The sequence below is a fragment of the Vulpes lagopus genome, chromosome 9 (assembly GCF_018345385.1).
Source record: "Vulpes lagopus strain Blue_001 chromosome 9, ASM1834538v1, whole genome shotgun sequence".
Taxonomy (NCBI): Eukaryota; Metazoa; Chordata; class Mammalia; order Carnivora; family Canidae; genus Vulpes; species Vulpes lagopus.
In genome coordinates, this window is record NC_054832.1 from 75,830,675 (window position 1) to 75,853,887 (window position 23,213).

At 41.0% G+C, this 23,213-nt stretch overlaps 1 protein-coding gene and 1 pseudogene across 1 annotated transcript; one reads left to right on the forward strand and one right to left on the reverse strand.

Annotated features, from left to right (window-relative positions):
* The first annotated feature begins 1,569 nt into the window (after positions 1 to 1,569).
* Positions 1,570 to 21,387, forward strand: ALKAL1 (ALK and LTK ligand 1). The gene is made up of 5 exons (XM_041768530.1): positions 1,570 to 1,759; positions 15,281 to 15,334; positions 17,322 to 17,402; positions 18,488 to 18,568; positions 21,257 to 21,387. The coding sequence occupies exons 1-4, from the start codon at positions 1,570 to 1,572 to the stop codon at positions 18,550 to 18,552; spliced, it is 390 nt and encodes a 129-aa protein (XP_041624464.1). The 3' UTR covers positions 18,553 to 18,568; positions 21,257 to 21,387.
* Positions 11,268 to 11,367, reverse strand: LOC121499248 (annotated as a pseudogene).
* Positions 21,388 to 23,213: the final 1,826 nt, after the last annotated feature.

Below are 23,213 nucleotides of genomic sequence, written 5' to 3' on the forward strand. Positions count from 1 at the left end.
TGCTACATGCGGCCTGAGAATGAGGGAAATTCCATCTCTTCACTTTGTCAGAGAGAAAATGGAGACTAAAGAGTTTGCTCAAAATCCCATGGCTAATGCCTGGACAAGAAGTAGAACTCAAGCTGTCAGGCGCTGAGAACTTTATCAGAACGATTACTGCCTCGAGTTTTAGTGTATAGAAAGGGACATAATCTAGCGTCTAGGGTCCCCCCCCCCCCAACAGATAGTCGGTTTCAAGTTCATTTCTCATTGTTATTTCTTTACCACTTCTTCTGCGTCTCCAGTCCTGGAAGCCGTTCTCATGGCCATAGCGCTTGCTTCAGAAATAACCAGATTCTTACGTTGCATAGTGAAGAGGTTGGAAGAGGTGGTCTCCCTCGGTAGGACACTTTCTCTATAAAGTTGCATTCGGGGGATCCCTGGGTGGCGCAGCGGTTTGGCGCCTGCCTTTGGCCCAGGGCGCGATCCTGGAGACCCGGGATCGAGTCCCACGTCAGGCTCCCGGTGCATGGAGCCTGCTTCTCCCTCTGCCTGTATCTCTGCCTCTCTCTCTCTCTCTCTATCATAAAAAAATAAAAAAATTAAAAAAAATAAAGTTCCATTGGGCGTGGTGTCTGCAGGGCTCTTGCAAAGCTCGCTGTGGTTCTCCAATTCCCCGCGAAAGGTCGGGACAAATCATTTGAACGCGCTCGCATTATTTTTCAGGGTTTGTGACTCACGAGATCTCTTCTAAGATAATTTACGGGTTGGACAGCCTCGGGCTGGTGATTCCTCCCAGAGCTCCCTCTTTCCGCTCTTCGCCACTTTGCATCTCGGAGGATGATCCGCAACGCATCAGCGGGCAATTAAAACATTTCTCAATGCGCTTAACATAAAGTAACAGAGCGGGCCAGTGAAATAAACGGACTCGCAGTGACTCAGCCCGAGTTGATCCAGAGGTGCCTCCTGCGTTTGAACCAGGTGGACTCAACCTCATTTCTCCTTTGTCAGCATCGACAGAGCGTCCGGGGGGCTCTTCACCTATAAGGACGAATCTCGCCCTCCACGGTGCGGGGCGCGCGGGTGGCCCTGATGAGGCCTGATGACTCCCCGCGTGGGCGCCCTCCGCGGGGACCCGGGGGGCCTCCGGGGCGCGGCGGGGCAGCAGGGCTGGGGTCCGCGGCTCCGCCCCCGCCGCGAGGGGCCGGCCTGGGCGCAGGGGCCGGGGCGGGGCCGCCCGCCCGCAGGTTGGGTCCCGCGCTCCAGCCGCAGACGCGCGCCCGCACCTCTCCGCCCGGGCATCGCGGGCTCCGCGCACCAGCGCCGGCTCCCGGCTCCCGGGTCCCGGCCCGACCCACAAGTGGCGGGCTCCGAGGACCCTCCCCGGCGGAGCCAAGGCCCTGTCCCGCGCCCAGAGGGGCCAAGCGCGCGTCCTCAGCCGCCCCCCGGAGGCCCCGAGGCGCGCAGGCACCGACTCGGGGCCCCCTGCCCGCCCTGCCGCGGCCGGACGCGCGGGGACCCCCCGCCCTCCCCGGCGCACGCACCTGCCCCGCGCCCGCCCCGGCGCCTCCGCGGACCCCCGCGCGCACCATGCGGCCGGCCGAGCCCCGCGCCCCGCTGCCTGCGCTGCTCCTGCTCGCGCTGGCTTTGGCCCTGCCGGGGGCCCCGGGGACGCCCCGCGGTGGCCGGGGAGCACGGGCCGCGGCCGGAGAGCCCGAGTCGTGGCCTTTCCTGCGGGCGGCCGGGGCCGGCCCGGCTCCCAGCGCCTCCCGGAGCACCGGTAAGGAGGGAGCGCCCTTCCCTGGCGGCCCCCGCCCTGATCGGGCTCAGGCAAGCGGGATTGGGCAGAGCGGGGCGCGCACCCAGGCGTGTGCGCACAGAAGCGGCTCTCGAGCAAAAGGGGCAACGAGCCGATTCCATTTGGCCTTCGGAGGCTTGAGTGGCAAAAGCCCCGTGTCGCACGGGGCCCGGCGTGATGCGGCCCTTCCCGGGGCCGAGCCGGAGCCGCCCCAACCCCGGGGCCCCTGCGCAGCCTGCCCGGGCCGAGGCGCGGCTCTGTACCTCCGGGCGCCTGGTCCTGGGTCTGGCCTCGTCCTGAGAATTGAGGAAGAGCTGCCTGGACACACACACGCACGCACACGCACACACTCACTCCCCGAAGGAGCTCGGGGATGCTCCTTGACTCCACCGTCAAGCGCACTTTGGAACCGTTGAGGAAGGCGCGACTGGAACGGGCCAAGGTGGCTGCTGTGAACTGGGACCCGCCCAGCGCCAGGCTCCAAATCTGCTTTGCGCGCTCCGGTCCCCGCTTCTTAGATGGAACAGCGAGGGAGGGGGGGACATGGGGCACAGCCAATGTAGGGGTCACGAGGCATCCCAAGGTCGAGAAGTCCGGTGTGATTCGCAAATGTGAAAGTCCCAGGGCGCGGTGAGGGGTGGGCGGGCAGCGGTGCCGGCCCCCAGGGCAGGAGGGACGCAGCGCGCCAGGTTAGAGACGCTGCTAACACGTGTCCGCTCGGAGACTGGGCCAGGCAGAGCGAGGCGCAGCTGTGGCCCAGGCTTGGGGCAGAAGTGACCCTCCTCGAGGCCATCCGCTTGCTACAGGGACCAGCTCAGCCGGCTCTGCCTTGCTGTCACCTCCTAAGTCTTTTGCCTCATACTTTTCACGTTTGTAAGAAAGCAAAGAGTGATTACTGGGTATGATTTTTTGTTCACAAAGGTTATGATATGAATCTATAGTTATTTCCTCCACAGAGTTTCACTGAGTGCCTGTCACGTGCCAGTCATCGTGCAGAGGCCACCCCAGGAGCAGGCAGCCAGGCATCTGCCCTCTCTTTGGACACATCCTGGGTGTGGAGGGACGGAAGGATGGTGCACAGGTTTACCTGTGCAGGGGAAGGCTGGGGCAGGTGTGAAGCAGAGGAAGGTGATGGCGAGAGCCTCAGAAGCTGAGGAGGCTCGTTGAGCTACCTGTGCCTCGGCCTGGAGCAGAGCTTTCCAGGGCTAGCCCAGAGCCTTCAGGGAGGGGAGATGGGGCCAAGGTGGTGTGTGTGTGTGTGTAACTATAGCAATGATGAGGTGATAGTGCCACACCCTTTCATATATGTGGACTTGAAATTATTGTGAGCCCAAAGATTTATCTCTGGCAATAGTTCAGAAATAGCCAAAGTAAAACTAGTGAATGACCAAAATTGCAATTGGTTGAAGTTTATCGTGCATGCACCGAAAAGAGAGTTTGTGCATCAGGCACACTCAAACCAAACCACGGAATGAGGCCCAGGGTATATTGTTGCAAAGCAGCCTGTGTAGTGAGGAATCAGTGACCATTTATGCTTCGCAGTGATTGAGTATAGTATTAGAATTAAATGTCTAGGACTTGGTTGATCGTTACCTAATATCAACGTTGGGAAACAGTTTGAGTTTTGCTTATGATTTTTAGAGGCATAGGCAAGAAGTGACCCAGGTCAAGTTAGCCTTGCAAAATAAGCTGAATTGAGCTTTGTTTGTATGACAAAACTGGTTTTGTCTGCTCAGAGGATTTTCAGAGCTAGTCTCCATTCGGTTTTGATTTTAACGTCTCAGAGAAAGAAATGTAACTTTGGAATGAAAAAAAAAAGGGTGGAGAAAGTCCCAACCCGCAGAAACGTTGATGTTAACACATTATTTCAGACCTGTTTCACTTAACAGAACTTTTCTGCCCAGTCACAGATTTGTGGGGGTGTTTCTTGGTTTTCTAAGAAAGTCCTAACTGCTCTTGGAGGCGGATATTCCAGTCCTCTTGTGGCCTGCCCCACCTGCCTTCTGTGGTTCGCACAGGGCATCAGAGGAAGTGCCCCCATGCCAGCCACACAGATTCAGGCTGTTCCCTACAGATGCCAGCTGATTCTTTGCCTCTGCTACTTTGAAGCCTCCAGGAATGCGCTTCTCTCATCTCTCCAAATTCTGTCTGTCCTCCTAGGCCCTGTTCCTTTGTGCGATCTTTGTAATTATTTCTAGGTTCAAAAATACCAAATCCTAAATTTACTTTGCAACCATCCCTACACGAAGGATGGAACTTGGATTTGCATAATAGTGGAATTTTACGTGTTACAACCTAAATCCCCTCCATTTCAGTCTGTTACTATTACCTCTGCCCACTAAGCCAGTCCTACCTGGTGAATAAAATTTCTTCCACATGAATAATAAAAATAATTTTTCCCTATTTTTTGCGCGTCACCATGAAGGAAGTACAGGTGGGTCTTTTTCTTTTCTTCAGATGTGTCTTTTAAAATATTTTATTTGCAGAGTTACTGGAAGCTGTTTGTTTTACTGAAAAACAGTAATATGGGAAGAAGTCAAGATGCAAAGGTGATGTGTGATATTTTGCTATGTATGCTTGGCAAGTCTCATCACCAGAGCACTCCTTATGAGGAGCCAGAACGAACTCACATGAACAAATTTCTGCCCATTCAGAGTATATTTCTAAGTAGTAATTTTTGTCTATTTGTAGGATGTCAACTTTAAAAGTAATTGTTTTATTTTCCCTCAAAGTCTGATTAGATTTTATGATTTAATCTGTGCCGTTTCTGAGTCATGAGCTCATTTCCTAGCATTTATGACCAAGTTTAGACAACATGACATCCGCTGCTCTTAATACCTTCTAGAGCAGTGTTTCCTAGAATGAGGCCATATACCTCAGAATCAACTGGGAGGCAAGTTTTCAATGTAATTATTGCATTTACCCTGGATGTCCTAAATCTCTAAGTATAGCCTGTATCTGTACATCAGAAAGCTCTTGGAAGATTCTTGTGTAATTAAGTTTTTAGAATCCCCAGAGACTTTTAATTGAGGAAAGGGGGAGGAAAAAAGTGGTATATCAGAATCCTCTGGAAAGTTTCTTTGAGACAGAGACAATTCCTGACTGGCCTTCACAACCCTGGCCACACTTCTCTTTCTGTAGTACTATGTCCACTTCCTCATCCCCACATGTACCGACGGCACCATGGCTACATTTTCCAGCGTGTTTGAATGATAATTTGTTAAAAAAAAAAAAAGAAAGAAAGAAAGAAAAAGCCTTCCTTGGTCTGCCAGCCTTGGGAACATGGCCATTAGGTCCCTTTTTAGGGAAGCACTATACAAGGACTATGAAGACCTGTGGTATAGGGAGCTTTATGCAAACCAGTGTTAGCCAAACGTTCTCTCCCCACCCTCTTCTTTCTTTTTCTCTTTTACTTTCTCTTCCTCTCTTTCTTTTTTCCCTCTTTCTCTCTCTTTTAAAAATCTAGCATTTATTTGTGGCTCACAGAACTGGTTTTGAAGGAGTCCACTTTGGAAAACATTGTTTTGGCCACTGCACGCAGCCCAGCTCTACCTTAGCATCTGGGGGACACAGGGCAAAAGCCCAGGACACGGTAAAGTGCACAGAAACAAAGTTGATTTAAGGGCAGAGCACTGGGGAGAGGCCACTTATCAGACTGCCAGTCCCCCTCCTCTGGCCTTCCTCTTCCTTGACACAAAATTAGGTCAGTTCGTAACCCTACAATGGTTTGTAAGTGTTCAAGCAAAAGGAAGAGTCACGGGTCTGTCACTTTAAATTGAAAGTTAGAAATGATTAAGCTTAGTGAGGAAGATGTGTCAGAAGCTGAGAGAAGCCCAAAGTTAGGCCTGTTGCATCAGTTAGCCAAGATGTGAATGAAAAGGAAGTTCTTGAAGGAAAGTAAAAGTGCCATTCCAATGGGGAGCACATGAGGGATAAGAGAGCGAAACAGCTTTACTGCTTATATGGAGAAAGTTCTAATGATCTGGATAGAAGATCACACCAGCCACAACATTGCCTTAAGCCAACGCCTAACCCAGAGCAGGGCCTTGCCTCTCTTCAGTTCTGTGAAAGATGAGACAGATGAGGAAGCTGCAGAAGAGTCTGAAGCTAGTAGAGGTGGTTCATGAGGTTTAAAGAAAGAAGCTGTTTGCATAACATAAAAGTGCAAAGTGAGGCAGCAAGTGCTGATGTAGAAGCTACAGCAAGTTATTCAGAAGATCTAGCTCAGATCATTAATGAACGTGCCACACTAAACAGATTTTTCAGTGTACTCTTCTTTTGGAAGAAGATGCCATCCGGGACTTCCATAGGTAGAGAAAGGTCGATGCCTGGCATAAAGCTTCAAAGGACAGGTTGACTGTCTTGTTGAGAGGCTCATGCAGTTGGTGACTTTAAATTGAAGTCAGTGCTTATTTACCATTCCCCAAATCCTAGGGCCTTTAAGAATTATGCTATGCTTTAGAAATGGAACAATGCCTGGATGACTGCACATCTGTTTATAATATGGTTTACTGAATATTGTAAGCCCATTGTTGAGATCTACCTACTACTCAGAAAAAAAAGATTCCTTTCAAAATGGTACTGCTCGTTGGCAGTGTCCCTGAGCTCTGACAGAGATGTACAGTGAGATTCATGTTGTTAGTATTCCTGCTCACACAACATCCATTCTGTAGCCCATGGATCGAGCAGTAATTTTGACTTTTAAGCCCTGTTATTTAAGAAAGGCATTTCACAAAGTTACAGCTGCCAGTTAGTGATTTGTCTGATGGATCTGGGCAAAGTAAATTTGAAATCCTCTGGAAAGGATTAACTTTCCAGATGCCATTAAGAACACTGATGAGGGGATCTCTGGGTGGCTCAGTGGTTTGGCACCTGCCTTTGGCCCAGGGCGCGATCCTGGAGACCCGGGATCAAGTCCCGCGTCGGGCTCCTGGCATGGAGCCTGCTTCTCCCTCTGCCTGTGTCTCTGCCTCTCTCTCTCTCTCTCTATGTCTATCATAAATAATAAATAAATATTAAAAAAAGAACACTAATGATTCATGAGAAGAAGTAAAAATATCAACATGAGCAGGAGTTTGGAAGAAGTTGATTCTGACCAATATGGATGACCTTGAGGGGCTCAAGACTTCCGTGGAGGGAGTAAACTGCAGATGAGGTAGAAATAGCAAGAGAATTAGAAGTGAATCTGAAGATGTGACTGGATTATTGCAATCTCGTGATAAAACTTTTACAGGTGAGGAGTTAGTTCCTATGGATGAGCAAAGGAGGTGGTTTCTTGAGATGGAATCTACTGGTGAAGATGCTCTGAATATGGTTGAAATGACAACAAAGGATGTAGAATATTACATAAACTTAGTTGATCAGCAGCAGGGTTTGACAAGATTGAATCCAATTTTGAAAGAAGTCCTATGTGGCTAAAATACTATCAAACAGCATCACATGCCACAGAGAAAGCATTCGTGAAAGGAAGAATCAGTTCAAGTAGCAATTTCATGGTTGTCTTAGTGTATTTTAAGAAATTGCCACAGTCCCCTCAACCTTCAGCAGCCACCACCTGATCAGTTAGCAGCCATCAACATGTAGGCAAGACCCTCCACCAGCAAAAAGACTACAGCTGGCTGAAAGCTCAGATGATGACAATAGAGTATTATTTTTTTTTTTAAGATTTTATTTATTTATTCATGAGAGACAGAGAGAGAGAGAGAGAGAGAGAGAGAGAGGCAGAGACACAGGCAGAGGGAGAAGCAGGCTCCATGCAGGGAGCCAGACGTGGGACTTCATCCCAGGTCTCCAGGATCAGGCCCTGGATGGAAGTCGGCGCCGAACTGCTGAGCCACCTGGGCTGCCCCAGAGTATTTTTTAGTTAAGATATGTACAGGGGATCCCTGGGTGGCGCAGCGGTTTGGCGCCTGCCTTTGGCCCAGAGCGCGATCCTGGAGACCCAGGATTGAATCCCACGTCGGGCTCCCGGTGCATGGAGCCTGCTTCTCCCTCTGCCTGTGTCTCTGCCTCTCTCTCTCTCTCTCTCTGTATTATCATAAATAAGTAAAAAAAAAAAAAAAAAGATATGTACATTGTTTTTTAAGACATAGTGCTATTGCACACTTAATAGACTGCAGTATAGTATGAACATAACTTTTATATATACTGGGAAGCTAAAAATTCATTTGGTTCACTTTATTGTGGTGGTCTGAAACTGAACCTGTAACCTCTCCAAGGTATGCCTGTATCTACCACCACTCATGGTTTAAGATGTACTGGGATTTGTTTTGATCAGGCATGGCAAAATGTGGAAATTATTGTTGTGAAGGAAGAAGCTTTACTTACAGATTCCTAGAAACAGGAGGCACAGCATGCCTCCAGGGCCACACAGGAAAGCACAGGTTTGGTCGGAAGCAGAGTGAGTGAGGAGAAGGGGCAAGAGCCTTTATCAGTGGTTTCTTCAGGAAAGGCAAGGAAAGTGGGTTTAGGATCGGCTAGTTTAAATAATTTCAGGGGGCTCTGGGGTGTAGGATGCTCTGCAATTGTCTGGTTCCTGGCTCTGGATGATTAAGGCAGGAGAATATGGCCTGGAGTATGAGAGTTGGATGAGGGAGGTCGGTGGGGGGTGTGGGCTCTGGATTGGTTGGTGTGCAAATGGAAGGTGGGCTTGCAGACTTCCTGTCTCTAGAAATTGGCTAGTTCTGGGAGGGGCCGTCTCTCCAGGGCCAGCAAGGCCTTAGATATCAAAGCATCAGAAACACAGAAACTAGAAAGGCATGATTTCACCTTCTTCTCCAACTTTGCCTGGGTGCTGGCTCACCCTTCAGTCTCTGTTCCTTTCTACTGTGCATCTGTTGGTCTTTATCTTACTGGACCCTTGGATGCTTTGCTGCTGTTGACTCCTCCCTATCCTTATGTTTCCACAATTATTCCTGCTTTACTCTTCTTTCTCTGACCACTCTTCTTTCTCTCTCTGACCACCTGTCTTTTGGCTTTCTTGTAAGGTGCATCTCAGGCATGACATGAATTTTTTGCACTCAAAATGTTCCCTTGTGTGATCCCATGCACCTTTATAGTTTCAACTATTGCTTCTGTGTGGCCCTTCTGTATCCTTTAGATGCATAATCCACTCTTTACTGAATATCTCCACTGCAGGAATTTCAAACTTGACCTTCCCGCATCTCAACCATGCATCTGCCTTACTACTTCTGGTCTCAGTAAAAAGGCTGTGGCATGAATTAGGTGGCATGAATTGACTATTGGATTAACAGCACTGTGGGGTTTTCCAGTGGTTCAGTCTGTTGACAAGCTTCTAACTACCTAACCCAACAAGAGCAAAGTAGGTCTGGATCCTGTTTACTGCTTGCACCAATCTACTGACATTTTGTACTTTTTACAGTTTTCTGGACTCATTTGATATTTTGTCCTTAGGTGACATACGACATCACATTAGAATTTTGTCATAATATTTTATAACTTAGGATTTGGGAAGCTGCTTTAGAAATCATTTAGTTTACCTCAATGTATAAAGGAAGAAACTGAGACATCTTTGAAAGTGTGTGGCTTGGCACAGCGTTTTACTTTGGTTGAGAAGGAGAGTGACTGTCAGGTTAGGAGAGGTTAGAGCACACAGTTGGGTACAGAGTGTGATTCAATATGGCTGTATTTTCTAACTCAGATAATTTTAAATAATTTGTGTCCTTTGTAGAATCATTGGTGAAATATTACAGTTAACTGCGCATTCTAAAAATATATTCTATCAAGTACCATATCACAATTTTAGAAATAATTTAAACACAAGGTGTATTAAAAATCAGGTCACCCATATATATCACACATATATGTCCTTGCTCTGTCAGATGAGAGAGCCTTGAAGCAACTATACCCCAGTAGCAACAAGTGCACCTATTACCCAGATTTTGGTTTCTAATACCGTTCTCTAATAAAGAAAATAGACTCTGTGGAGAAATGGCTGAGACCAAGATTGAAGCAAAGAATGATTCAAGATGAGCCTGCAACATCTGGTAGTGCTAGAAAGTAAAGAAGTGATAAAAATGCAAAGCAACACTGACACGACCAACTAGAAAGAATTCTGATGACACTTTTTTACTAGAAAGAATTCTGTGGCTTGTCTTCTAATAATCACAAACTACAAATACACATTAGAAGTAATAATGTTATAGCTTATTGATCAACAGGTACTTCAGTACTGGGTACGCAGAAGTTCTGTATCTTGCTTGGAAGATGTAGATGATTGCTTTCAGACTTGACCTCCTGTGAGTTCTTGTTAAAGTGATTTTATAGCGTTGGGCCTGGAATTCTGTATTCCCTACAAGATTCCCAAAGATCCATAGAACTGAGTTATAAAGTCAGAAGCCACTAAGAACTATAAGGGTGCCCTCTTGGGAGCTGATGCTGCTCATCTAGGGAACATACTTTTGAATAGCAAAAATTTTGGAAAAAAAACAAAACCAAACAATTAGTTTGAGTTTACTTCATTATCCTGAGTATAATTTGCAACTGAAATAGCATTAGGCCCCTCAAAAGTTACATATAAAGAGATTTAATCTCCTTATTTAAAAATCTTAAATTCTAATAAAAGAGGCATGATGTAAAAACATATATTAGCATATATACAAATATATGTCAGTACAGATGCCATGTAATTATACAAGGACAGAAGAAAGTACATACCTTATGACAATGTATTTAAAAATCCTACAGGTATTTTTTAAAGATATTGCTTGCTTGAGTATGTTTATCATTAGCTTTTTTATCTCAAATATTTAATAAATTTCAGTGTTTTTCAAATACTGATATTTCCCACGAGCAATTTTCTCAACACTGGTGTAATAAATCTGGTTTTTATTTTTGAAAGTGGAAATGCTTTTATATATTGAGAAAGAGAATAGTTGTGTCATTTCTATCTAAAGGAAGTGATAACTCAAGAAACTATATACTAAAAATTTCAATTTAGGTACCTGAAAAATCCATAAAATGAAGGAATGCCCTTCAATATCTAATACAGTACAGATGATCAATCAACATGGTTTTGTAAAGAATCAATCAAGTCAGAGCAAATATCTTTATGGTAAGATATTAAAAATTATATGGAGGTAGAAATGAACACTAAGCATTTCCTATTATTTTGTTTTCTAGTTGTTCTGTCTTACAACTTTTTTTCCCACATGATCTCTGCTCATTTAGAAAAATTTTAATTTAAATTCCAGTTAGTTAATATACAGTGTAATATTAGCTTCAGATATACAATATAGTGATTCAACACTTCCATACATCACGCAGTGCTCATCAGAGCAAGTGCCCTCCTTAATGCCGTCACCTATTTCACCCATCTCCCATCCCCCACACCTTTGGTAACTGTTCTCTATAGTTAAAAGTCTGTTTCTTGGTTTGCCTTTCTCTCTTTTTCCCCTTTGCTCATTTGCTTTGTTTCTTAAATTCCACATATGAGTGAAATCATATGCTATTTGTCTTTCTCTTATTGACTCAAAATATAAAATGCTTCATGAATTTGCATGCCATCCTTGCACAGGGGCCTTGCTAATCTCTGTATTGTTCCAATTTTAGTATATACATGCTTCAGAGGTGGGCACAATCTTTGCTCATTTTGAACAAGAGAAATAGGAACAAGAAATAAGCCTGTCAGCATTTATATACATATATGTATATGCAAGTCTATTTCTTCATAAAAATATTCTTGTACACTTAAAATTGATGATGGTGGCCATTGTCAACTGTTTTGGTTAAATAAAACCTAGAAATTTTCACAATTAGATGAATGAGATAGAAGTCTTTGGGATTCTTGTCATGTATTACTAAGAGATCCTTTTGTTTTTAATCCATTTGTATATGTAATTGTTTATACCTTGTAGTTAGATGCTAGAGGAATGAAGTATGTGTTTGAGGCTTGTGCTGTCCAGTATGGTAGCCACTCGTTACAGGTGGCTATCAAGCACTCACTATGTGGCTAGTCCAAGTTGAGATGTGCTATAATTGTTAAATACATTTCAGATTTTGAAAACTTAGTATAAAAATGTAAAATGTCTTATTAATAATTTTAGAGTATGGAATATGTGTTGAAATGATAACATTTAGGTTATATTGGGTAAAGCAAAATATTAGGTACATTTTTAAAAAGATTTTTATTTACCTATTTGAGAGAGAGAGAGAGAGAGAGACAAAGCAGGAGCAGGGGGAGGGGCAGAGAGGGAGAAGCAGGCTCCCTGCTCAGGGTGGTACTCAATCCCAGGATCCTGGGATCATGACCTGAGCAAAAGGCAGATGCTTAACCAACTGAGCCACTCAAGCACCCCTGTTAAGTAAATTTTACCTATTCCTTTTTACTTTTTAAAATGTGGCTACTAAAATATTTGAAATTAAATATGTGACTTACATTTCTATAGTGGAGATTGCTTTTTAAGATTATTTTCCATCGGGGATCAACCATCTAATCTTGTTTGGGAGTAGTTCTCTCATATTCGATTGCTCACTTACTATTTTGTTGATTAAAGACTATCACAGGTGCATCTAACACTAAATACAAATTCAGTTTCAATCAGCTAGTTTTTTATTGAAAAATTAGTACAGGCTTATGTTCAAAATTAAAATTAATAATGAGTATGCATCAAAAAGTACCTCTTCTCTCCTACCCCCGGAGTCCTACTTCTTGGTGCTTTTCTGCATGTAAGGGTGACAGTCACCATTACAGTTTTAAATACAAATTGCAGTGTGCTACAGAGCAGACACTGGCAAACTTTTTCTAGAAAGGGCCAGATAGTAAAAATTTGGCTTTTTGGGCTCTCTGATCTCTGCAACAACCACTCAACTTTATATTATAGCACGAAAGCAGGCATAAACCACATGTGAGCAAATGAGCATGGCTGTGTTTCAATAAAACCTTACTTGCAAAACAAGACATAGGGCCGGATTTGACTCCTGAGGCTAGTACTATTCGTTAGAAATACAATAACTTATCTTTAAACCTTTTGACTTATTTCTTTGCATCTATTCTTGTTTCTCCGTACTCGGCATTATGATCTTTTAAAAATGCATCTTGACTGTGTCATTCTCTTGCCTAAAAGTTTGACTTCTCATCACTCGTAGAATTAAGGACAAAGCTTATAAAGGACAGTAAGGGGGCACCTGGGTGGCTCAGTCAGTCAAGCATCTGCCTTCAGCTCAGGTCATGATCCCGGGATCCTGGGATCTAGCCCCAGTCAGGCTCCCTGCTAAGCGGGATGTCTGCTTCTCTCTCTCCCTCTACCTGCTACTCCATCTGCTTGTGCCCTCTCTCTCTTTAAAATAAATAAATAAATACATAAATACATACATAAATAAATACATAAATAAATACATAATAAATACATAAATACATAAACTAATTAATTAATTAAAAAATCTTTTAAAAAATAAATGAAGGACTATAAGGCCATCTGTGTCTGCTGATTTAACTGACTTCTCTCTTCCTCACCTTCTTTCTCTCTTAGCCATCCTGGACATTTGTCAAACACTTAAACACACATAATCTTTTCCTCTGCAGAGACTTTTTGGCCTAGGGTGCCCTTCCTGAATCCTATTACCTAGATATCTCTTGCTGTTCACTTACGTGTCAACTTAAATATCAGTTTCCTGTTTCATTTAGGTCAACCTGGTTTATGTTCCTATATTGTGTTTGTACTTTGAAATGAAAATTCAAGTGTATTAAAAGTATGGTTTTCTTGGTGTCCTATACTCAGCTCAAGGAAGGCATTGATTGTTTCCATTTGAAGGTAACAACCTACTTGAGGAATCATTCCCTCGGCTTTTAATTTCGTAGACATTTGCCAGATGCTGCATTCACAAAGCAGTGTTGTACAGCCCTGCAGGTGATAACAGATGAACAAAACATTGTCTCTTTCACCAAGAAGCCCACAGTATTGTGGTGGAGACAGACATGTGTTCAGACACTATCATGCCAATCAGAATGTGACAATTGCCTTTATAGAAATTAGGAAGTGTGCTATGAGGGTGTAGAAGAGGGCTATCATCCTGAGTGTCATCATTGTGCCAGGTCTACAGATTAACATCATAGCTGAAAATGATTTTGGAACTGGAATTATTTATAGTCTTTGAACACGCTTTAGCCTTAGAGTTCCAGCTGCACTCAACTGACTCAGCTTTCAGAAAGGACCAGATGAACTACATTGCTAGATAAACTGTGGAGTATTGACATCACAGGAGCCAATTTACTATGCTTGGTTTCACAGAAACCAAGTTCAGGCTGGAATATAATTAATTAGAACACCAAAATATTCATATAAAGAAATACTTACATCTTCACTGTTGCTTTGTTTTTCTGAATTAGTATGGATAGTTTGTAAGTGCAGATGTTTATTGAGAGTGAGAAGGGAGCTCATTCCAGCTGCATTCCTACCACCTTGACTGTGCTGCTCTGGACTCACACTGGACTGCCAGGAGCAAGCAGCTCTGTATGCAATGAAGGGCTCTCACACTCCTCATTAACTGTAGGATGTACAGGGCTGTTAGAATTCCCATGTCTTCATTCTACACTGCCTGTCTCAACAAGGTTACACAGATCAATGTGGGCATTCAGACTCTCTTATAGGGAAGTGAAAAACTTTCACAGCCCCATTAGACTCATATGATGTTTGACATGCACAGGAGTACATCTATGATAAGGACATTGCAAGTTTAAATCTATAACTGCCAATGAACATTAGGTTCAAAATTTTATTTCAGTTTTCTTTTCCACTAAAAGAATTGCATATACTCCCAAATTGTTTTTTTTTTAAATTAAAACAATGTTTTCTGGATGGTATATTTATAGTGAATACAAAGTGAAGAGTGAGATGTAATTCAATTTTTAATTTCCACTTATTTACAATGCAAAGCCCTTTAAGTGGGACAGCATCGTGAGCTGGAGAACATTTCACTTCATTTATTCTGGCTATTGTGGGGAGAGTGGGTTGGAGGAAGTAGAAGACCTGTCAGGAGGATGCTGCCTAGGCACAGTCACAAAAGTATGATGGCTTGGGACTAGTCTTGTGTTAATGAGAGGAAACGAAGTGCATGGGCCTTGGGTAATTTCTGGAGGTGGCATATGTAAAATAAAGCGATGGGTTGTGTACAGTAGAGAGGGAAAGAGGAAAGTCAGGCATACCTTCTTGATATCCAGCTTGAGCAAAGGGTAAAGAGTAATGCCATGTACGAGACCAGGGAACATGAGGGAGAAATAGGTCTGGCATAGCAGATCATCAGTTCTGGCTATGAACTTTTGAGAAGTCTGCAAGTTTCCTTAATAGAGTAGTAGAGCAAGCAGGTAGCTCTGGGGGAGGTCTGGAGCCCCAGGGAATGGTCAGGGCTACAGATACTGATTTGGAATCAGCTGCACAAACTGCCATCAGTTCATGTGTTGGGTGGTTGTCATTATAACCTATTTATAAGGATATTTTTAATGGTGGGAATGCATCCAAGAAATTTTAAAGCTTTTTTTCTTTTCAGAAACATTCCCAAGAGATTTGAATTTAAAAGACAAATTCATAAAGCATTTCACAGGTAAGCACAAAATTTATCTATGATTCCATTAAATAAAAAAGATTTTTATGCAAATTACTGTGATAGGCATTAGGGATATGAAGATAAATATCTGTAAGAAGCTCAACAGTCCAGTTAGGAAAGTGGACAAATGCCATTAACTTGTATTAACAGTAATATAAACCAGATTTTGGTAAATGATAGAAGTTTTAGAGATGCACAGAAAGTGAATAATTTTACCAAAAACTACCAAAAAAGGCTTATAGTGGACACGATATTTAAGTTGAGCTCTAAGTGGTGAATAGTATTTTCCTGGATGAGAGAAGCATTCTGGTCAGAAGGAATTCTTTGAGAACTTGGTAGTCTGGGGGCAGGACAGGTAGATGGTGTGGCTGCACTGTGGGGTAAGTTTAGGTAAGAGGTGTGTGTGCCCACCGGGCAAAAAGTATAGCTGAAAAGGTAGGTTGAGTCATATTGTAAAGAATCCTAAGTGGTATATATTCTAAGGAATTTAGACTGTGCTCTCCAGCCAGTGGGGACAATAGAAGTTTTTTGAATGGGGGAAAGACAGACTTTCATATACTTTTTTTTTTTTAAGATTTTATTTACTTATTCATGAGAGACATAGAGAAAGAAAGAGAGAGAGAGAGAGAGAGAGAGAGAGAGAGATCGAGGCAGAGACACAGGCAGAGGGAGAAGCAGGCTCCATGCAGGGAGCTCGATGTGGGACTCAATCCTGGGACTCCAGGATCATGCCCTAGGTGGAAGGGAGGCGCTAAACCACTGAGCCACCCAGGGATCCCTCCTTTTTTTTTTTTTTTAAGATTTATTTATTTATTTGAGAGACAGAGATATATATAGAGAGAGCACAAGGTGAAGCCTGGGGGTGGGGGGTTTGGAGAGGTGCAGAGGAAGAGAGAGAAAAAGCCTTAAGCATACTCCACACTGAGCTCAAAGCCTGACAGGGGGCTCAATCTCATGATCCTGAGATCTCGACCTGAGCTGAAATCAAGAGTCTGACACTTAACTGACTGCACCACCCAGGTGCGCCCATATGCCATATCTGAAGCACAGATGAAAGACTCTCTCATGACACTTTTTTGTTCTTCATATCAACTTTGTGAGTCATTGGAAATCACCCTGTGCCTCAAGTTCTAGCAAATCACTAAATTATTTTGAACCAAGCACCCTCACCTTCACCATTGCTATTGCCTGGCTTTTCCTAATCATCCCAGCTCACTTTCATTGTTTTACATCTCAGGCCTGTAGTTTGGGAAAGATACGGTTTTCTCACTTAACCAAAGCCAGTGGCCATATTTGCTAATTAACTTCAGAATGATGGTTGTGAGCATGAAGCCAAACCCACTTAAGCCCCAGCAGGTGTATCCTTACACCTAATTTCCAAGTGTTGAGTGTTTCTAGGCACTCTGTTCACAGCACTGTGGGCCCTCCTACCATTTCCAAAACATCAGACTGAAAGTGGGGATGAGTTTGGGTGGGGACTCTCTGGGACTTGTGGCAATAAATAAGGGAGTCTCAAGGCCCTGCTCACTTTACAACAGTTTGACACTAATAAGACACAAATTACTATAATTAGAAAATGGAAAGTATGTAATCATTAATTCCTATTACACAAAAAACTGAGGAACAGAAGTGTGAATGAAGGATATTTATTTTTTATTCTTCACACCTACTTGATTTGCTTTGTACAGATTTTTTTTTTCTGTGTAGAGCTTTTCCCTCTTAATTATTCTGAAGAGTTCTTCAGAAACTGAAGTTTCCATTATGTGAAATGTTGATAATTGGTAATGAATTCAGATGATTTTTCACAGATTACAATTTATTACCTCCCACAGAGCTGGGGTAAGAAGTGCTCTCAGATAAGTTCTTTTAAGGGCATGGAAGGATGTTAAGTTGCAGTTGTATTATTTCCATCCATAAAGTGCTAGCAAATTTGTTTGGAAAACATGCCTATGTTTATCATAATCATTCTTTCCCTGTCTACCAGGACCAGTCACATTTTCAGCTGAATGTAGCAAACATTTCCGTCGACTCTATCACAATACCAGGGATTGCTCAACACCAGCTTGTAAGTAGTTTGGATAGTCTTTTCTTTAAAAAAAAATCTTTATCCAACAACAATAAATGCACATAATTTTAAACTTCAACTGTCTGTGGCTGGGAATAGACTAAACATCGTATGAGGTGCTATTTATAACACTGACGGTACTCAAATGAAGGCTTGTGTGTGCTGTTGACAGTGCAAGGGATGGAACTGCCTTGTAATTGGAACTACATTCAAATCTGAGAATAGCCAGATTTCCTCTAGGATCGAAATGTTTGTCAGGATTTAAACCTTTTATCATTTTTCAAATTCCTTGGCATAAATGAAAAAAAAATAAGATGACTATGAAGTATATAAGTCAGAATTTCCTCTTAAGTTATTTTAAAGTAAATAGTTTCATGCTGTATCATTTTTACAATGAGTGATAAATTGTTCTGGATAATGGTAGCATAGTGTTTTCAAGGTTGCCCTAAAAAATTATTTTGGACATTTAGGTTTCTGAAGTTAATATTAATATCAAACGTAATATTTAAATACTATCATTGAAACTGCCCGAATTGGGATCATGTGTGGTAATAATTCAGCTGGTTGTTTTAAAAGTCCTTTCTAAACCTAAACTTCCCTTTTAAGGGAAATGATTTAAGCATTTTGATTCTTTTTAACTAGGTTGGTCATCTTGAAGCATGTTTAATTTTACTCAAGATGTTGAGTCAGAATTGTTGTAAGTTTTTCTAAAACTGCTTGTGTTCACTGATGAGGGGATATTAATCATACGGGAATCAAAGCAAGCTAAGTGGTAGCACAGGATAGGGGAGAAAGCTCACTCTTTGAACTCAGGCTACTCATTAGTTATGAGATTCTTGGCATTTGGATGCTGGTTTTTCATCTCTGTCTTTAAACTGAGGGAACAGTAACATCTACCTCCTTGTGTTACAATAATTAATAAGAAAGCCCAGATTAAGCATTTATTGTGTTCAGTGCTTATTAAATTTTAGCTCTTGTTAGTAATTAATGACAATAGTAGCATGGTTTTCCCCACATTCTTAGTAATACAGAATTTTAATCATCTGAATTCATTACCAATTTTCCTTTAAATGTTTTTTTTCTAGATTACAAGAGATGTGCTAGATTGCTAACAAGATTAGCAGTGAGTCCCCTGTGCTCACAGACCTAGAAGACTTGCCATATGAGTATGTATTTATTGATTTTTTTCTTATTCTGTTTAATAGGCTTTCTTAAGAAATTTTGAACCATTTAAAAAATCCAGGTAGCTGATTTTAGCAACACCTAAAGAACTTAACCTGTGGATTTTATACTTAGTGTTAAAGCTTGGTCTAAATGCATAGACTCCTTTATTGAGTTAATTAAAAATGCCCTCAACAGTGATTAAATTAAGATAAGCAGCTTTTGGGAAGCTTTATCAGTCCTGAGTGATTTTCAAAAGTATTTCAATTTTTAGGTTATATTATTATTGTGCAGAAACCTCATGCAGATAGACATTAGATGAACAAAACTAATTAAGCTCTACCTTTTTTTTTAACTGGTCAAAAGATATAATAAAAGTAGCACTGGGTTCTAAAATTTTGGTTTATGCAGGATATATAACAAAAAAGAAAGTATTGTAAGAGTAAAAGAAAAATCAAGGGATCAAAATATAAGGAACATGTAATCATCATCTGCTCTAGTATATACTTTACCAGAGTGAAATGGTAAGTCAGAATTTTCATTCTGACTACATTATCCTAGGAGCCCTAGGACAATAAAGTATTTGGATAACCTAAATAAATGCAATGAAAATTATAATACTTATTTACAGAAATAGATTCAATACAAGAGACTGAAAGATATTCCTTTTCTTTCTTTCTTTCTTTCTTTTTTTTTTCCTTCAGAGATTTTTCTACCTGTAATTCTTTCCCAGGGCAGAACAAAGCTAACACATTTTTGGGTCAGTGTTTCAGCACCACGGACAAGTCCCTTTGAAGAAACTTTTTCATAGCTTGTGAGAGTAGAAATGGAAGTCACAGAATACGTATAATATAGAAGTATCTGAAAAAAAAAAAAAAAAGAAGTATCTGTGACTATCTCGATTTGGCCTGTATAAATTAATCTACACCAAGTAACTGCATGGGGATTTACTTGTCTTTCAGGTTCATTGTGCCAATTAATTACTAAGACAATTCTGACTTCTTGTTACTATTTTTAAAATTTTTTTTAAAAAATATTTTATTTTTTCATGAGAGACAGAGAGGCAGAGACATAGGCAGAGGGAGAAGTGGCTGTCTGTGGGGAGCCCGATGTGGGACTTGATCCTAGGACCCCGGGATCACAACCTGAGGCAAAGGTAGATGCTCAAACACGGAGCCACCCAGATGTCCCTGTTGTTACTATTTTTATTCTTATTTAAAAAGCAATGATAAATTAATGGTAATAATTGGCACTCTTAATTCTGCATATTTATAGTTGCAAACTTTTAAAAAATCTCTTTCTCTTTTTAAGGAAAATTTGTTTTAGAGAGAGAGAGAGTGCAGCAGGGAGGGGCAGAGGGAGAGGGAAAGAGAGTTTGAAGTAGATTCTGCACTGAGCATGGAGCCCAATTTGGGGCTCGATCTTATGACCCTGAGATCATGACCTGAGCCAAAACCAAGACTTGAATGCTTAACCAACTGCACCACCCAGGTTCCCCCACTAATTCTCTTTTTTTTAGATTAAGAAAATGAGCTAGATCATTTTAGTGTTCAGTGGCAAGATACTTAAACTAATAACTCTCAATATATCTCAAAACTTAAATAATACAAAACATGAATAAATTAAAGAAAATTCATTAAGCTATTGAAATGATCTAAGTCAAGGCACATTTATCTTTCTTTGTCTTACTATATTTTATGTGAATGAGTAAATTTACATAAAGTCCAAAAACAACATAATAACTACAAAAATTCTCAAAAAACAAGTACTGTACTATAATTCAAAGTATTGCATGTAGAGTTAAATTCTCCTGGGACTAGATTCATGGCAGACAGAGCTGATAAATATTCCCCTTGGGAATTTCAGAGTTAGAGATTTAGTGATTTTCTCTATAGGAGTATCTGTTTCTAATTATTTATTCAACAAAGTATTAGAAACACAGTATTACAGATTAATACATTTTGTGAATATATATGTAAGTGAGGTGATGTCAAATTCATTTTTTGTTTTATTTAGGTATCATAAAACTGGGGCTCTTGGGTGGCTCAGTGGTTGAGTGTCTGCCTTCAGCTCAGTTCATGATCCCAAGTCCTGGGATTGAGTCCCACATCGAGCTGCCCGCAAGGAGCCCGCTTTTCCCCCTGTGTATGTCTCTGCCTTTCTCTGTCTTTCATGAATAAATAATATCTTTTTTAAAATTTTATTATTTTTTTAATTTTTATAATTTTTTAATAATAAATTTATTTTTTTATTGGTGTTCAGTTTGCCAACATACAGAAAAACACCCAGTGCTCATCCCGTCAAGTGCCCCCCTCAGTGCCCGTCACCCATTCACCCCCACCTCCTGCCCTCTTCCCCTTCCACCACCCCTAGTTCGTTTCCCAGAGTTAGGAGTCTTTATGTTCTGTCTCCCTTTCTGATATTTCCTACCCATTTCTTCTCCCTTCCCTTCTATTCTCTTTCACTATTATTTATATTCCCCAAATGAATGAATATAAAGTATCTAAAAGTACTGACTGACTCTTCTTCCCCTTCACACAAACATTAGCCTGTATTCTCAGGATTAGTTACAAATTGAGCCCACAGGTTCTTTAAGCAAAATAAAATAAAATGTAACTATATTAAAACTATGCATATTTTTGAGTACATTAGAAACCAGATTATAAATGACATTTTTCTTCTTTCCCTGACAGACATTTCTTAAGAATATAAATCTGATTTGACGAAAAAAAGTGCCTGGAATCATATTAGCTGTATGAAGAGATGAAACATCTGATTTTATGGTGTATTAAAATGAGTAAAATAAGATACTTTTCAAGAATAACTGATTAGTTTTGTCCTACTGTACAGTGCAGTCTTTCTTGATTTATCTTTGTGTATAGATAATTTTGAAAATTTTAAAAAACAAAGTTTAAATCACACAGTGTATATAGAATATTAAAAAGTATGCCATCCTTTTATTTTTGCTAGATATATATTATTTTCTTACTTGATTAATGTTCCATATAATTAAATATTTAATTATGTAAATTATATCTGACAGTGCCAGTAAGAAATGATTTTTGGTATATGATTTAAGTAATATGTTTGTTGAATAATCATGTATGAAGTCCACTTTTATAATGCTTTTTTATAATATTTAAATACATTTATTCACAATTTGTCTTTAATTGCCCTAATTTGAAATATAAATTTTATTAAAACTGAAATTTGAAAAATCTGTGTTGTTTTTTTTTGAATTTTTGAATTGAATATATTTGTAGCAGAGGTTTACTATTGAGATATGATTACTATATATGTATATTTATATATAAATATGCATTTCCTAGACAGCTAACTAGTCTCCTGAGAAAATTCCTATCTTTTTGAAGTTTGAGCATATGGTAGTGCTGTCTTAAATAAAAAGAGGAGAGAAATGTATCTTGGAGATAGGAGAATATAGGGGTTGCCTGGATGCTCTGTTTAGAACTTTTTAAAAAAGTAATCTCTGCACCCAGTGTAAGGCTTGACTCACAACCCTGTGATCAAGAGTTACATGCTCCACCCACTAAGTTGGCCAGATGCTCCCTGTTTACAATTTAACAACATATTCTGATACATTAGAATAGTTTCATGTAAAAACAATGAAAAAATGAGAACCCTACAATAAAATATTAGAAAACCCCCATCCTTTTATTTTTTTATTGTCATTTTTTAAGATTTTATTTATTTGAGAGAGAGAGAACATGAGTGTGACTGGGGGAAAAAGGGCAGAGGGAGAGGGAAAGGGAGCGGGACAAGCAGACTCTCTGTTGAGCACAGAGCCCTATGTCAGGCTTGATCCCAGGACCCAGGATCATGACTTGAGCTGAAGGCAGCCACTTAACTGACTGAGCCATCCAGGCACCCAATCCTCATCCTTATAAAGTAGACAAAGCAGGGCATGGTCAGTACAGTAATGGACTTTGCGCGGCTCGTTCCCACTGGTTGTGTTGGTGTCACAGATGCAGTGTGTCTGCACTAGCCAGCGCTTTTCTTTTGCAGTACCTTTGGTCTCTCCCATAGCTGTGTACCCTGTCTTTGTATATAAGCACACATACTCCTTTATCCATCAGCAAAACCAACTCAAAAATGCCCTTTGGTTTCAGGAATACTGTGAAACTAGATTTTCAATTTTTAGTTTTATTTATTTTGCCTATGGGCAAAGACAAATAATTATGTTTAAAAAACATCATGGGAGGGGCAGAACAGAATTTTGTGATATTGCTATGTAATAAAGAATGAGAATGCCATATTTTTAGTTCATTGCACTTAACATAGTAATTATGACATTTACGACATTTAGAAAAATGAAGTAGTTTTTGCTCATAACCATTTAAGAGCTGGTGCACTATTTTTATAAAAGTGAAGAGGCGATTGAATAATGACAAGTAAGAACTTAATGATGAGACATATTTGGCTGAAATCAAGAAAATAGCCTAAAGAGCATCATGATTAGTATGGTTTCAAAAAAATACATTGTTTCAGATGGAGTTCTGTGAAATTAGATTTTAAGCATTCCCATAGATGACTGCTGTGCCTCGGAAATGTATTCTATGCCATATATATGGCATATGTAAAATGTATATATATTTAAAGCCTACAGGGATTGATTAAAAATATCTCCAGTTA